Raw genomic sequence first — 16,893 nt, forward strand, 5'->3', positions numbered from 1 at the left:
ATGTCTTTGTCCCGATAACATTGTAGACACACGAATGATTCCCTCGTCACCAGAGGGCAGTTTTTCATCGGGTTTTGTGTCGCATCCACGCATCCATGTTCATATTCAGTAGTTGCAACTCAAATTGTGATGTCGCAAGGCGATTCGAGCCCTGTGCATGTCCAGATGTGCGATCCCACATCCGTGCAGTACACGCAATGCTATGCATGCCGTCGGTAAAGCGTTCGAAAACAATAGGAAGATACTGACCGGGATATCAACACCTGATGTATTGACTACTGCTTCCATGTCTATGTCTGTGTCCAGGAGTCGTAGAGTCACCTGTCTGTATCTCGATCACAGTGCAGTCCTTATATGTAGAAGGTCTTGGACGCGCCCATGCAGATGTCCGTGATTGTTTTCCAGCCCACCTGATCCCACCCAATCCGCCAGTCCTTCCATGTGATGGTAATACTGCTGAAGGGCAGTGGATTTATAGAGGGCACATCATGGGTCGATGTGTCCGAAAGTCCTGAATGTCCCACCAACCCGCATGTCTCCCAGAATTTGCAACGAAAAAATTTTGTTGCAATCTTTTTGAGCAGGGTCGACGGAAGGCAAATCATGTGTGGCATGGTGCTAGTTCTTGTTCGAAGCAAATGAACGTCCGAATACAGATTTGCTGCGCTTTTGTGGAGCGATCTGCCAGCTGTAACCAAGGATCAAGCGACTTGGCTGCATTGTATAAAAATTGACGTAAAATATGCAAAGGTACGAAAATAAGTCTGCTCCAACAGAGTGCGATGTCTACCGATCAGCGAACCTAGGCCTGTCGTGGAACCGACTAATTATTGCGGTCCTGCCGTTTAGTACCTGCTGTCGGCCCATTTACATTCCCAGTACCGAAGCTCGGCACGGGATGTCGATGCAAAGGCTAATGCATCACCGCATTCAATCTGCATGTGAATCCATTCCTCGGAAGATCAACAGGCACTTTGTGTTTTTTTTTTTTCGTGCATTGGCGCAATTGTATTACCCAGATTCAGACAAGCAACTGTCTTGATGTGGACGCGGCACTCGTGAAGATGGTTGCGTCCCATGACCCTCAAACCTTTTTCTTCTTCTTCATATTGATGAAAAGTACGATCTTTGCACGGGAAGGAATAGGATTGGCTTGCCTCGAGCTCCGTCCGTTGGTGGTTCTGGATGCTAGCCGTCTATCGTAAATCCCGCGATCAGGAGGTGAGTTTTTTCTCCACCATGCCAGTCCTCCGTCTTGGCGCGTCCCTGGAGTTCCATGTAAGAGCGTGCATAAATCGTATAAGACTTGTCCTGCGTGATTCGTACGTTGTCAAAATACACAGCACATGGTAAATCGCCCATATATTCTACTCACCAGAGATGTCCAACCCGATCATGTGCGAAGATCTGAGGTGCCCCATGGGTCCATTCTCAACCAGTTCTATTGCCCGACACCACCGGTACCGGTACCACTCCGTACCTGTCCCGTTTACCATTGCAGGGTGTAAGCACATCGTCGGTCTGACCGATGAGGGGCATTATACCTGCCCATTCCAACAATGTATCGGAAGATCATTCAAAAAGCGCGAGGCCATGCAGCTTCACGTCAGCGTGGACCACTATGACTCCAAAAAGCTCAAAATTTTTGGAACTCCCGTCATAGGTAAGCAGACTGAATGCATGGGCTATTATTTAGCGGTACTGATCTGTGTGATGGAAGCCTCGCCGATGGATGGAGGCAGCGACGCCATACCACAACATACGTCTTCCGTCCAGCGAAGGTTTATCGCTGGTGAGTGTGATCTCCTCACATGCTTTCGGATGTTTACGTATCGAAGAATATGCCGCGATAACTTCGCCCGGCGTGTTGATCCCAGCGATCCATTCCCCTCCGGCGGTTGTCCATTCAAGTGAGTGGGATTAAATTGATGCATTGAAACAAAGGTTCTGAGTGAAATCTACGTCCAAAATTTACAGTTCCTTTGTTTGGCGTGGACACTACAAAAGTATCGCTGTTGCCCTCAGTAGACTACTTGATGTCCAACGAGGTTCTCGATGCGCTCGGTGTCTGCCTGCATAGTGGTCTTAAGATTCTGCTGTGCTTGACATGCCGTGTGGCACTAACATCCGGTATGTTGGTCGGCCACAGGAAGAAATTCCACTGCTTTTATCGGGTACGTCGATGACTCGTATTGACCCACTCTAAATTGACATTAGGATTCCATCGCACCAGGCACCTACTGCAGCTCTGCAGGCCTTGTTGGAATTTTGCTCAGAGTCCGACGTGTATGAGAAACCCGAGCATGTCAAGCTACCGACCGCGGGAGGACCGCCTGTCCAGCTCATTTCGGACCCTAGCGATGGTCTAGCGTGCACAGCGTCGCTTGACTGCACGTATGCTGTCAAGGACCTGCAGACAATGCAGCGGCACGGCAGAGAGAAGCACAGCACCAGAAGGCTTGAGAAAATATATCATAGACCTTGCCAGGTCCAACAAATTTTTACTGGGGTGGGGAACTCGTATTTTGAGATCAGACAGAACATCGTTCCAGGTTCTCGACCCGACGTCAAAATGATCATTCAGACCCAGTTCCTACCTACCCTGGACATCGCTTTGGTCGTCCCAGCGGACACAGAACGAGAGAGGACCCCGCTGATGCGCTTTATGGGTTGGGATAAGTTTCTGCTGAATGTCAGGATGAATCCAGTCCAGAGACGGGCAGCGGACGACATAAAGAAGAAGCATACCGTAGAGGAACACGGCGGTCTGATCACCAGACTAGCTGCTACCGTCCGAGAGCACATGGAGAAGGCATCGACCATCTTGGACGGTCACCCTCACAGGTTCAGCCTGTCAAAACTCCTGTTGTATGGTAGAGACATACCGCGAGATATGTGAGTATTTCTGCCAAAATTTAATAGCACCGTCATTGACACCCTTTGCGTTTGAAGCGACTGTCATTGGAGGCCCGTGTCTGACGCAAACGTGGAATATCCCAACTTCATGGTGCAAATGATGCGAGCTATCGTGCGCATTCACCTCGGGTCCCCACTGGAATTCTCATTTGCTCTGTCTGCCGTGCAGAACGAACGTCTCGAAACATTTCTGACCGATCTGCACAATGACGCCTCCTCGGCCCGCAAGAGGCTGATCTCCTACCACAATCTTGCATGGTCGCTGATTGATACAGACCCAGACTTGTGCGTGGTAGATCGATGGGCCAACCCTATCAAGCGAGCTGTATGGCTTAGGGCGCTGCGTGCGGATGGAAACTTCTGCGAAGCATCCACCCTCACCCCAGACCTTGCGAAGTTCAAATATTTTTGCAACACGACCGCTCTACTGGAAGCGCTGATGGATAAAGATCAGGATGTAGACGCAGTTCATTTCGACGACCACAAGTGAGCATGTCCTGACATTCAGTCGTCTTCATTCGCTGACTGTGTAATGCATCTTTAGCCGCGTCACAAACGTCCACGAGCGGGTGCTGCGACTCGGTCGTCCTAACACGTTCAACATGATATATGAAATGCAGCAGTACGCATCGTCCGTGGTATTCAATCAAACGAAAGAGCCCAACGTCTACGTCGATCCGGACGTCAAGTCCATCACAATCGGGACCCAGACCATGCATATGGACAAGCTTCGAGGTGGCATCCAAACGATGATAGTGGACTTCAAAAAGCGGTACGCTCAATTCACAAACAAGGAGATTCTGTCAGAGGGGATGCCAGATGAGGTCAAGGACGACCTGACCAACACGACCCGCGGTTATTCGCTCATGTCAGAGGAGCCGTTTTATAAAAAGCGGCATGATATGTTCTACTATTTGATAGATAACTACAAGCTTGCGATGGTCGACAACGCAGGCCGTGTTTCATGGAACATCCCCGAGGTAATGGAGCTTCTCAGACGGTCGTTGCTGGTCTGGGAGCCTCTTTACCATCTGCTTTTCATCACCACACACATTTCCGCTCGCGGCACGCAGTTCGTCGACCACAAGATTAGCAACGCAGACAGGCATAGAAACATGTTCATGCAGATGGATGAGATGTTTCTAATGACAACGTACAGTAAAAAGACCGGCATCACCGATCGAGACTCATGTACCCCTGGGTTCGTGCCCAGAGAGGTCGCCTTCTACGTCCTCCAAATGCTGGGAGGGGGCTTTCGCACCGCCGAAGCTATCCTCGCAAGGATTGCGTACGGTGCGGATGCAGAGCATCTTTATAGAACGTGAGCACAGCCCTCGGGCAATCGTCGTTCTCATCTAATGCATATTATTTTTCACAGCTACCTCTGCGTCGGCGAGGGTGAGAGGATATCTCCGACGATGTTTTCTGCCAATCTGCAGGATTGGAACAGTCGCTACTTTGACTGCAGATGGGGAGTGAGAGATTTTCGTCAGGGCGCCATTACCATCGGTCGCGAATTCATCGCTCCCGACGATTCATACGATCAGGCAGACAGCATACTCGCCGAGTCTGCCGATCACTCCACCGGAATGGATCACAGTCACTACGCAATCATCCAAGGAGTCGTCCCTCGACTGTCCAACAACTCCATGTGTAAGCATAGATGGCTGGGAGACCAGTGGCACAGCGTCCTCGGTCTGGGTCCACTTCCTCCTCCGCAGGCAATTCGAACCAACCGTAAGAATATGGCGAATGGGACGACCCTTCAGTCCCTCTCCGACCTGGTGAAGAAAACCACTCTTGACACTCTCAATAGCTTTTTTACCGGCCAGTACGCGGATATGTTGAAGGACGCGGTCTCCACAGCCTTCATCCAAGGGCACCAATATGAACAGGCACGTGGAGAAATGCCTGTTCTAGCCAGCAGTTACTACAGGCCGCAGTCCATAAATCTTCCTGACAATCTGGATGAGTTGTTTCACAACCCTAGCGACGGTGAGTACCAGTCCCAAACCTGTCCAAAGCGCGATCTGATTAAAATTGTCAGGCGTCCTTCTCGCCAGTGGGTCTCCGAGCCAAAGCTGGTACTTTCCAGATGGCAGTAAGTTCAGGCATATATAATGTCTAAAGCCCGACCTGATTTGATGTTGAAGTGTCGTCCCCCGATGTGGAAGTATCACCGACCGCAAGTGGCTATATACAATGCGGAAATATGCTGTCGGACTCACCACTGCCAGCCTCCTCGTCTATCGAAAAAATCTCGCATTTTGACCACATGGGCGGTGTGCTGCAAATCTCCGACGTCGTTCCTACCAGCGATCCGCGTGACTTATTTACCCCACCAGATCGCAAGGGAAAGGGTAGAGCCTACGAGCCCGGACAACTTCGAGCTTCCGATGCCAAATTCACTACTCCTCCCCACAAAACGAGGGATGATAGCGTTGTCCAGAACCCGTCCTCCAGCATATCTCCCATCGCAGTCCTCCGCGTGGAGAGGAGGAGGGCTAATCAGTCCAGCACGGTCTCTTGTCTCAAGGAAAAGGGCAAGGCCTACGAGCACGGCCAACTTCGACCACATACACCCTCAACGATGTCTTCAAAACGTCAGGATGTCGTGGACAGCATGTCCCAACACGTTTCTTCAACCACATCCAAATCCACTTCAGCTCCAGTTGCACGCGCGAGATATCTCAAGCATGTACGGGGTCATGTGAGCGAGACAGAAGACGAAGAAGAAACGTCCAGGAGTCTGAAACGTCTTCGTAGGCATGGCATTATGGGAAGGTCTCCGGTGGATGTCATAAGCCTATCGAGCGATGACGAACTCTCAGGCCTCGACGAGAATTTGCCACTGAAACGTCTGACTCGGCGCCGTACCTCTAGGCAACAGGATTCGATGGATGACATGTGGCTCTCGAGCGAAAATGACGAGAACCAGCCCATAAAAAGTCTTTTTAGCTCCAAGACCACTGGAAAGAAGGTGCTCGTGGACATGTCCAGGCCGTCGAGCGATGACAGCATGTCCGATTTCATTGTCCACGACAGCAGTCAACCGTCGTCTCCTCCAAGTGCCGTTCGCAAAATCAGGGATGAGATTCGACGGGCGATACAAATAATCACCAAGGATCCCTCCGCGAGGGAAAAGAGCGATGCGCAGATGGATGCGCTGATCTCCATTCTGACTGAAGACACTGACATCGTCTTGATCATGAAGACAGGAGGCGGAAAAAGCATGGCGTGGATCGTGCCCTCAGTGTTGGACGACAGCGCCAAATCTATCGTTGTCTGCCCGTTCGTCGCCTTGCTTGATCAACAGTACAAGAATAGTGTCGCGGCTGGACTGCGTTGCCACAATTACTGCACGTCGAAGAACGTGCCGGACAACGTCCAGATTCTTTTCGTTCAGGTCGAACATTGCTCCGGCCAGGCGTTTTCTAGGTAAGTGGACTCCTCTACCATCTAGAATCAGCTTACCGGTCATCCATCAATAGCTTCCTTGTGTCGCCGTTGGGGAAGAAGTTCGGCAGGCTCTTTGTGGACGAGTTTCACGACATTCTGAACTGTCATCCAGGTCGCATTGAGCGATGGAAAGCTCTGGCGCGTCAATTCAGCGCTATGTGCATCAAAATCTTGCTTCTGACAGCGACTGGACCACCAGCCCGTATCTCAAGCCTCATCAAACCGTTCGGCCTGAAGCGCAAGCAAATAATGGAGGTTCGGTCATCCACAAACCGTCCGGAGATTGGAATGCATGTCGTGAACCTCCAGCCCATCGCTGCCAGGCAGTCCCTCATTCTCCTCGTCTCTGCTCTGTCCAAACGTCTGACTGAGGAGGAACGCATGCTCGTGTTCTGCAGCACGCAGAGTGACGTAGAAGGAATCGCGCAGCAGGCCAAATGCGCCTCATATCACAGCAACCTCTGGGGTGCTGGGAATACCAAGGCTTATAACCTTCATCGGTGGGACGAGGGCGAATCAAAGGTGATGGTGTGTACCACAGCCTTTGCACAGGGTATGGACAGGCCAAGCGTTCGATATGTGGTGATATTCAAGCCGTCGTTTGGGCTGATAGTCAACAACCAGATGCTGGGTCGCGCAGGCCGGGACGGGAGAGAGTCGCACGTATTCTTCCTTACTGACGATGGTGGTCCTTCATTTAGGGGCCCCTCGACAGACCAATGCGTTGGGGAGTTGAATGAGCTGGTTCACGGAAGCAGCTGCAGGCGCTTCATCAACATGCAGTGCATGGATGGCGATACCCTCGCCATGAAATGCACCGACGACCCCACATTCGTTCTCTGCGACGTCTGCGATCCAGATAGCGCCATGCAGCAATTTGCAATGAAAATCATCCAGGACCCTTTCAGGTCGATGGATGATCCCGCACAAGCACCCGCGCCAGTCCTCACCAGTGCCTCCGTACTTCAAATACCTGTCGACGCTCCCAAATTTATTCCAGCAGCCTGTCATCCAGCGGTCGCCGCCTGTTTGCCATTGGCCGCATCCCCTGCAGCAGAAATTAGTGTCAGTCTTAATATATTATTGCGCTCCTGAACAAGCCCTGAGTTGACCCGTTCAATCAAAAGGCCCCTGAACCCTCCCAGCCGCTCACTCAGTCCAGCGATTCTTTGTTCGATCAGTGCGGACCAGGGCCCACAGAATTTGAAACGATGATGTTGAATGCAATGGAGGTAATCCACGGACCGGTGCGCATGTCCCACATTCAATAGCGTCTTGATGCTGACACCGGACCTTCTACAGGGCACTGTATCAGACAGTGGTTTATACACGGTATGGTGGCTGGGTGTCGAATTTGTGACAACATACTGACGCAGTTCGACAGGCTCAATCGCAACCATCGGCGGGCAGCTCCGCATGGGTGACACTGCCGCCTCCGTCATCACTTCCCACCACGTTTGTGGGAAGAGCGGGTCGTGTTAACGAAGCCCTTCGCAGTCGTTTGGAACGCACCTCCCGCCTGGACAGGTACATGCGTGTCTTGAGAGGCAAGTGCCCAGCACACTTTGGTAGATATGGAAAGATCCTCGCGGACGCATACCACAGCTGCGATGCAGAGGCTGGAATTCCGACCCACCTCTTCAGGGCATTCAGACCCAACTTCTCCTTCGAACGCTTTACCTATTGTTTTCAGTGCGGCTTGCCACAAAATCGAAACGGAAACGCAGAGGAACCAGCATGTCACGTTGGCTTTTCATACAAGAAGGGGGAGAAGTGTCGCTTCGCTGGCTTCATCTTCAGCGCGGTATTCCACACGTGGCATACAGATGGCTTCCGCAATCTGATGGTCAAGGCGCTCGGCGCAGGAGTATCACTCAAGAGCTACGATGAATTCCTGATTTGGATAGTCCAGGAGACCCCAGATGAAGGGAAGTACAACAACCTCTTGGAGGTGTTTCTTTGGTTTTGCGGCGAGGTAGAGAGAGTCACGCCAAAAGCGTTTGATTGATGCTGCAGGTGAGTTTGGTGTTATTATATCTGCGCGTACCACGTGTTGAGGTCCAAATTCGACAGGACGTCCATCCGCTTATACTTGCGCAGACCCATCCAAAAATATTCGATCATGGACTCGCATGTTTTCATTGATATCATTCTGTTTCAGACTCGTCCCCAATTTACGTAGCTATATCGATTACAATATTGTATTTTTCTCCGTTGGTATATTGTAGTATTTACTATTGTAGTATTTACTCCTTGTCGAACGGCAAACGGCGGTCTCTGGAAGGTGTCGTGCGTAAATCCTGCGCAGAACCATCCTCTTTTCTGCGCTCCGTGTCGTCCTTTCTTCCATCTAGCGCAATGTTAGTCGTTGTCATGGTGAAACGCGTCGCTCACTTGTTTCTTTGGACTGGAACGCGTATCATTGCGAATTCTGATCGACATTGACCTTGTAAGGACAGCCATTGCAAATATAGACGAGCCGTGGATGGTATCGGAAGATGGGTGGTTGTGACGGACAAATGATGGATGTGAATCAGTTACGGACAGGTAACGCATGGAACACGTGATGTGTGATGTGTGACCGTCCACAACAATACCCGTTTTGGACTCACATGTGACACCCACAGAATCATACATGCAAGTTCGATATTATCTTGAGATACACGCCGCTCAGATTTACAGACATATTGAGCTCAATTATGCGTCGACATTTAGAATGAAAATTCAGATTGGCTGCAAAGTTTGACTATGCTTGAAGTTCTTCGTATCAGATATTTGACAGAACTGAGATTGTGGATGAATGCGCTTTGTATCTTGCGACCAAAGTATTCTCTGAGTTTTAATGTGGCGTAACGATCATTTGTTCTATTTAAAGGTTTAATTGCACATTTGATCCGACCTTGAATTTCATTTGAGAATGTGTTACATATTCAAGGTACAAATGTCGGCACGCAAGAGAAATATACTACCACACGATATTTGAGGATGATGTTGAAGTGTTGTCCTCAAATGTTATACATAGTTAAAAGCATGGTCTCTGTAACGCTGATTGCGACACAAAAATGGTATTTTATTGTCTCACCACATCGTCTAGGCATTACAGGGAGCTTGATAGGACGTCATAAGGGATGAGCCATGTAGAATATATTGTCTGAAAGTTCCAACATGTCCGCGCAGGCACACCGTTCAGTGAATTCATAATTGAAATGATGTAGATAATTACCCTGCAGATTTTATTGAGTCACTGGACATGACAGATAGAATATATGGCTTACCGTGGAGCTGAGAGCGGCTGTATGCGACGTTGCCTCTTGAATGGTCCGAGTAACAAGCAAGCAAGAAGCCGTTGAGTCAAGGTGTGCTGGTTCCGGTAGTGCAACGTGTTTCTCTATGTACAGGTATAATGATCGAGTTAGCTTTCTGAAGAACAGGAAATCGAATGGACGTATTACCTTGCACTTGAGGGTGGTCATGGATGGGGTGATCTACTGAGTGGTCGGAGTGACTGCCAGGCGAGGACAAATGAAGTCGGACTTTTTGGGATCCTGTTGTGCAAGTTGTTGCTTTATCCACAGGCATAATTGTCATGATAGCGTTTTGACAACATGATGTCGAATGTACATTTTACCTTGTACTTGAGGCTGGCCATGGACGGTGTGGTCTGCTGAGTGGTCGGAGTGACTACCAGGCAGCGATACATCAAGTTTATTTTCTGGATGATGTCGCGCGACTTGCTGCTCCATGCGCAGAAATATTTGTTTTGTGTTAGCATGCTGGAGAACGTGATCACAAATGGTCGGGTCACCTTGTACTTGAGTACCCGCAGAATTGAGGGTGATACATTGTGTAGGTGAACGGAACCACGAAGCCGACGAACCATACGACACGACATATCCAGCAATTCGATAATTTGCTCGTGTGCTTTGTAAAATATCAAATATCAAATACCAAAAAATTCCAAAGGTGTATATCACAGTTGAACAAGAGATTAAATAAATTGAAAGTCCCGAAGCCTACCTTCATACGATATGACACGGCGATGCGCATTAATTAAATACAAATTATACGCTGGTTTTTCGACGGGTTAGGACCCAAAAATGTGCAAAGCTCATCCTCTCCGGAACCGATTTACATCATTTAGCACGAATCACCATTGTAAAATATCTCTACATAACGTGTACCTCGTGATGTACATCGGCCCTCCCTCTACATTTCCAGGCCTGCTCGGCCATGTAAGATCATACCCTAACCATGACCAAATACATTCTCCAGGTCTCAGTAAACGATACCGATAGGACAGGCATCGTTTCACTCAACGTATGTCGTCGCACGGTAAATTTCGGATCCGCCCTTGTTGCATTTTTATATTGAGGTGACTTCTTCGTTTAAAGTGCTCACACATTCGCCTGTGTATGAGGACTCGTCGTGTCGCTCCTTTTCAATATGCCACCTGTTTGCACGAATGATACGGGCTCGTTTTTGCAGCCTGCCAGATGTCCATCAATCGTGCTACTTCCTGCAACGTCAAAGTCTTCAGCAAGTATGGTAGCAGCATCCGTCTTCCCTCACACCACCAATTCGCCTCGCCATCAGTTCAGCTGGATCTTCCAGGGCTTCATTAACGTGGATGAAAATTCTACGCTTGGTATTGGTGATAGGATTCATGTCTGCTTTCCATCACATTCATCATCATCTGTGCCCTTTTCCCCGCCAGCATTTTGCGGCACCATATCCCGCATCTACGGTTGGAGCCCCACGCACATTGCCTTTGGAGTCCGGGTGAATGCCAGTGGTATCATTGACACCGGAGGCTGGCAGACCATTTACCTGCCAACAAATGTTGCACGCTTGTCCTGGATCCGTCGGTTCTGGGGGGCTATTATTGGGCGTCCACGATGCCAGAAAGTCCCACCTCAGATGCCCTTTTCTCTATGGCCCCAATAGCTTGTCTCCCTCGACAGCTCACCATCAGCAGGTATGCTGAGATAGGCACACTGGCGGAAATGAAAGCGTCTTGAGGGTGCGAGATCAGTCTCTTCAGTACCACTCGCGCAATTCTGAGCATTATCCCTTACAGTGACCTCACAATATGCGGAGCCTCATATCAGGTTTATGCCGCATCTCAATATATTGTGTTTCTTGGGCGGTGTTAGTTAGAACGTTCCCTACCGACTTCAGAGCCATATATACGCCATTCAATGGCCTAATCACATTCTTTTTCTCATTTTACAATACCCGACATTAGCAGGACGCAGAAAGGAAAGGTTTTCTGAGTCCTCTGAGACTGCGCGCGCCAATGAGGTCTTGTTTTCCTTCGTCGCTGACATTATGTAAAATGAATTCTTAGTTTTTTTTCGTATTCAAATTGAACGTCATGTTTCTTGGCACCCGATGGAGCACGAGACATAGCCTTGAGTCACGGACTGTTTGTGTATTCTACTCGGAAAGGGAAATGATATAGCATTTTGCAAGATTCGTCGAAGAGAAGTCACTACGTGCACGACGAGTCAAATAAATTGTCGGTTTGATTTGATACTCTACACGCTATAAGAAATGCCACAATGGCATCCGTCGTGCTATTTAATGACGGAGGGTGTGTCCTATGCGTCTATTATGAAAATTTGTAAAGGGAATTTGTGCCCAGCTCAACACCACCCGGCACAAAAACTAGCCGCAGTTGTCCCCATGAATTTGCAGCCGATTGCCGTTAATTTCCACACTTCCTGTACTTATGATTACCTTTTTTCCATAGTGACTCTGCTGGCTTCCTGCCGCATGTGGACCTATGTTATGGTAATTCCTTCGGTAATGAGCCAGGCTTAATGTTGCAGGGTTCGTTCAGATCTTCGACCTCCGAAATCGGTATCGCCGAATATCGGTCTTTCTGATGAGCCATGTTTACGGTTTTGGACGTCTTGTAAATCACCATTATTTATTTGTTTCGAATGTCCACGCCGCCACCGTCCTGCCCTATATCTGACTACGCTGACCCACACTGTCCCTTCCCATTCATGCCATACCCAAGCATTATTTCTGCATATTGCATGAAATATCAACCTGTAACTTCGTGTGGGAGCAGATTTATGTTCGATTATTTCAAGTTTGAATCTACCGACGGTAAAATAGGTCCTGGAGACACCGTTCAGGTCTACATGTCAAATTTACCATGCAGCTCAGTTTCGCCATGCATAACAACATTATCATGCAGCTCGAACCCCCCGTGCAAACGAAATTTTTCGTTCACCTTCCACTGCGAGATTTCCCGCATCTTTCATTGTACCCCCACACATGTCGGATTCAAATTCACGGTACACGGCTTGAATGATCCACAAATTATCTACGTGCCTACCGCACTTGCACGCCTTTCCACGGTGCAGAGAGCCTGCAGATGGTCGGGCAAAACCATTCTGAGACTTCGCCTTCATGCACGTAACCGAAAAAGTACCGCAGAAGTGCAGCCAGTGGTCTCGACTCAAGAGGACATGGATGGGTTACGCCACCGCAGAAAAAAGCTTCATCGTTATAGTCACCTAAGAGGTACGTTTTGGGCGTTACATTTAACGGTGTGATAATGCTCACTGCTGCTTCGTACAGCTTCCAGTAAGATTGTTTCCTTAGCAGACAAAAGGGCTGCGCGCCCCACGATGATTTACACTTTCCCCTAGATATACGGTTTCCGACAATACATACCCCAAGTCTCCCGCTCGCTATTATATGTCCTTACCACCTACGTTCATTTGTCTGTGTGCCTCCGCGTCCTTTACAGTCCTACAGTCACTTCCATTTCACTCGTTTACTACAGATCCATACGCGTCCTTTCCATACCAATTATTTACGTAGCTCCTCACATGATGTTGATGTCGCCTTATTTCACAAAGGATCTCCGAGTGTCGAATGTGTCCATCACGTGTCCCGCCATCTTATCGGGTTTCAGATGCTTCTCGATCTTAGCCAAAGCCTTACGTGAAATAAAATTTCTTGTTCCACACTCCAGGAACTTTCCCAATCCCAAAAATATTGAGTGATAAGATCGAAATTTCCCATTATTTTACGTGTAAAAACATCGAAAGAATGTACTTAGTGTATGAAAAATTTGCTCTGTGTGGGACATGATGCGAATAGTGATGCGATCGCGCCCAATGTAGACGAACGTGAGGCACCGTCATGTGTCACCATTATTAGTCCGTGCCACCATCTTATCGAGTAAGGGGAAAAGCTTGTTTGCCCAATACGGAGGCAATTATTTCAATTTCCTCTGCAGCCGATATAGTCTGAAGTTCTGCTCCATACGTTCACTGCGGAGACGGGAATTTGAGCAAATCTCAAAAGGATGCGACAAGTCCACATAGGTGGTTTGTAATTAGAGGTACTCCAGCCTCGCGTCTTATCACGATCATGATTGTGATGAGTTCTGTTGTATTTTCATCAGTAAATTTCCCGCATGAGATCGGACGAAGCTATGTATTATATTGCGCAACACATGCAAACAGTGCAAGACAAAACATAGCGAGTGGTATCTATGGTGATGTGGGGTGTTCTGCTCCCTCGTCTCATGGCTAATCGTGTGTATTAGTTGCGGACATGAAGCGAGCAGTAAGTTGTAAAAGTTGTATGGGCACGTCCACACTTAGACCAGCTTGATCACTGTGCACTAGTGACGAGTTCATTGTCCGTCGCTCCCTGAGTCCTCTTCCATCGCAGAAGGGCCTTTGTGGAGGTCCCCAGGAATGGTCCATACCCCTAACATTGATGTAGCTGGAGCAAGTGGAAACGCAGGTTGTGATGTGGACGCGGTGGTTTCATCGTCCATAATCGAGGACAAAGTCTTGGGACGCTTTCTGTTGCCTCTCCCGCCCTGAGACTGGTAGGATTGGTTAGTGATATGTATGTTAGTCTCGTCGAGAGAATGTAGTAGTACCACTGGGGGAGAGAGAGCCAATGATCCTGTCCGCTTCCTTTTCGATTCTCCATCCATGACATCGCTATCGTCCGAACAGTCGCCACCCTTCACTATCTCCACATCCATCTCATCGGCATATATCGGAGAGCTGTCGTGGTCTGAGGAGGATCCATCATCGCTGTGCGCATGAGGCAAGAATTTTCTTGGAGTGGCCCGCTCACTGGTCACAGGACTACCATCGTCCGCGTCCGTCAGTCCTGCGGTGCCCGACTGTTCGGACCTGTCGCTCGTGTCATCCACGTAGTCGTCGTCGTCGTCGTCCGTCTGCCTCAGTCCTGTAGAGCTAAAATTTTCATAATTGCCGCCTGTGGCACCCAGATCATCGTATGCCGATACATGATGACCTTCAAGAAGGTCGGGCAGCGCATCCTGCGAATTTGCGAGGTCATCAGTAGACGCCATGGTCTTGGGAAGTGGCAACATCGTCGGGGGTAGGGGTTCCAAGGCCGGCGTGTCTGGCTTAGAATAAGACAAGACGTTTGTCTCGTTGGCGGCCCTCCCCAGTGCATGTGCGAGATGAACGAGGTGTCCGGGGCTCTCTTCTGCGTTGAGCAATGCAGCATACAGTCTCTCTATCCCGAGCGCCTCCAAATAGTCATGCTCTGTCAGGTCTTCGTACTCATCCGGTGACTGTGGGATGACTTGGCCGTTGAGGGGCTCATCGAGCGGGACGCCAACGAGTGTGCGAAATCGTTGTATCATCCAGTTGAGTAGGTTTCGGCTGATTTGATGTCCGTTTCCTTCTGCGAACGCTCGCATCATCAGGTCAGTAGAAGTAGTAGTTTGGACTGGCGGCTTGGAAACATCCTGCAACGTTTTCTTAGAAATTCAGAGACACATTCACATTGGAAGTAGCGATGCTCACAGTTTTCGCTTCGGGGCCCTTCATTGTGTTGACGTTTCCTGATGCTCCGATCTGGACGGTCTTGCTGATCGGACCCTCTCTCCGTGGTGGTGCTGCTGGAGGCAGGATGGTCTTCGCTGCTGTTGGTAGACATCTGACCACATCTACAGTTGTCGTGCGTGACGCACTTGAGTCCTCTGTAGCATCACTGGACGGCTCATGGCGTGACGATATAGCCAACGCGTCCAGTTTATTCAACGCCTCGTGGGTGTCCACATTTCCGTCGTGCACATTCTCCTGAATTGTGCCTCCGTCCTGCAAGCACAGTGTGATTAGAGTGGTCATCCAGGGCACCATGGATCCACTCACTGCCAATGCGTTGCGGACGCTCTTTTGACTATTTTTCCTGTTTTTAGACTCCTTTTTCGCGCGTTTCTTAGCCTTCGACATGATTTAGTAGCGTCAGTGCAAGGTACGAATGGCCACGTACCCCACGCGTTTTACGGACAACCTCCTCACCCTTCGTGCTCTCCGCAGGAACCTATGACATCCAACGTTGATTACCTCGATTACAACATCGGTCATAGCATTTAAAGACACTCACCGACGGTGCTTCACGAGCGGCTTTCTTTCCCTTCGACGCGCGTCCGTCTCTCTCCGTGGCTTCAGACTGAACATCCTTCTTTTTAGCCGCCCACAAGGCCTCCCTGTCCTTGATGAATCTCTCTATCATCCTCAATGACTCCTTTGTATGTGTGATACTCGGGTAATCGTCCAAACCACACATGTTCTCGTCCTTGCCGCACACTGCTTCGTGATACGCGGCCTCCTTTCCATTGACTTGTGTAACGGATGATGAGTGTGGTGATGGACATATGACAGGCACTCCGCTCACGCTTCATGATGTCCGTCACCTCCACCCGCCCAACGAAATCATTCCACGTCACATTAAACCTTTTTTGCACCTTCCGCATATTGCGATCGGTGAACGCGCCCCCTGTCAGTGCCATCGCCATATGGAACTCCAAGCGGGCTGAACGAAATTTGGCCTTGAATCCTTCACCCTCCCACTCTTCCATGAATGCGAGTATGACGTCTCTAAGATACGCAGCTACGCTCACATAGGACTGTAAATCCGCTGGGTCCATGAGACCCTCCTTCACCTTTGGTTCACCGTATTTGAGCATGTTTACATACACGCCGTGTTGGTGCAATAGCACAAGGAATGGTTGGGCGCAGTTCGGGGGAATAACCAGCTACATGTATGTCGTCAGCATCTACAGTCGTATAGGCGGGATTGCTGACACTTGGGCCGCCGACTTCCCACTGGACAGTTAGCTTCCGCTTGATCAATTGATACCCGATGGGGCCCGTCCACGAGCGAATGATCTTGCATTCTTCTTCAGACCGCGACATATTATCAATGAGAACCGGCTTGGACATCGGATACATCTTTGAGGACATGTTTTGGCCGTGCGATATGGAGAGGGAGGCGTAATGTCAACGCGATCCTCAGAGCTGATTCTGGTCTTGTTTAGATATCCTAAGCCCTTCTCCACTTCCGGAATTTGCCGAGCGCGTGTGGCTGTGGTATTATCAGCCACTCATTAATCATGGGAACTACAACTGCACGTTTCATTTACACGCCCTTATATCGTGATGATACATGCGCACATTTTTATTTGTCTATATGATAAGGCCGAGACACCACTGG

At 49.4% G+C, this 16,893-nt stretch overlaps 3 protein-coding genes across 3 annotated transcripts; 1 reads left to right on the top strand and 2 right to left on the bottom strand.

Annotated features, from left to right (window-relative positions):
- Positions 1-1,380: 1,380 nt before the first annotated feature.
- On the top strand, positions 1,381-8,383 carry DEU56DRAFT_918156 (uncharacterized protein; the record flags this gene model as incomplete). Its single annotated transcript, XM_041358077.1, has 15 exons — positions 1,381-1,663; positions 1,721-1,792; positions 1,839-1,910; positions 1,978-2,174; positions 2,234-2,895; positions 2,953-3,402; positions 3,461-4,237; positions 4,295-4,911; positions 4,964-5,017; positions 5,070-5,105; positions 5,154-6,354; positions 6,408-7,440; positions 7,503-7,622; positions 7,678-7,707; positions 7,760-8,383. 15 exons carry the CDS (start codon positions 1,381-1,383, stop codon positions 8,381-8,383), a joined length of 6,228 nt encoding a protein of 2,075 aa, XP_041202883.1.
- Positions 8,384-9,494: 1,111 nt separating this feature from the next.
- Positions 9,495-11,440, bottom strand: DEU56DRAFT_760644 (uncharacterized protein; the record flags this gene model as incomplete). Its single annotated transcript, XM_041350445.1, has 7 exons — positions 9,495-9,599; positions 9,651-9,763; positions 10,004-10,296; positions 10,774-10,891; positions 10,947-11,016; positions 11,137-11,202; positions 11,342-11,440. The coding sequence occupies 7 exons, from the start codon at positions 11,438-11,440 to the stop codon at positions 9,495-9,497; spliced, it is 864 nt and encodes a 287-aa protein (XP_041202884.1).
- A 2,598-nt stretch (positions 11,441-14,038) lies between these two features.
- DEU56DRAFT_760646 (uncharacterized protein) lies at positions 14,039-16,643 on the bottom strand (the record flags this gene model as incomplete). Its single annotated transcript, XM_041350446.1, has 8 exons — positions 14,039-15,142; positions 15,201-15,319; positions 15,368-15,494; positions 15,549-15,620; positions 15,670-15,720; positions 15,784-16,019; positions 16,075-16,435; positions 16,461-16,643. 8 exons carry the CDS (start codon positions 16,641-16,643, stop codon positions 14,039-14,041), a joined length of 2,253 nt encoding a protein of 750 aa, XP_041202885.1.
- Between the last annotated feature and the right edge of the window lie 250 nt (positions 16,644-16,893).

This window comes from Suillus clintonianus, assembly GCF_016758775.1.
Source record: "Suillus clintonianus strain FC179 chromosome Unknown DEU56scaffold_125, whole genome shotgun sequence".
NCBI classification, from domain to species: Eukaryota; Fungi; Basidiomycota; class Agaricomycetes; order Boletales; family Suillaceae; genus Suillus; species Suillus clintonianus.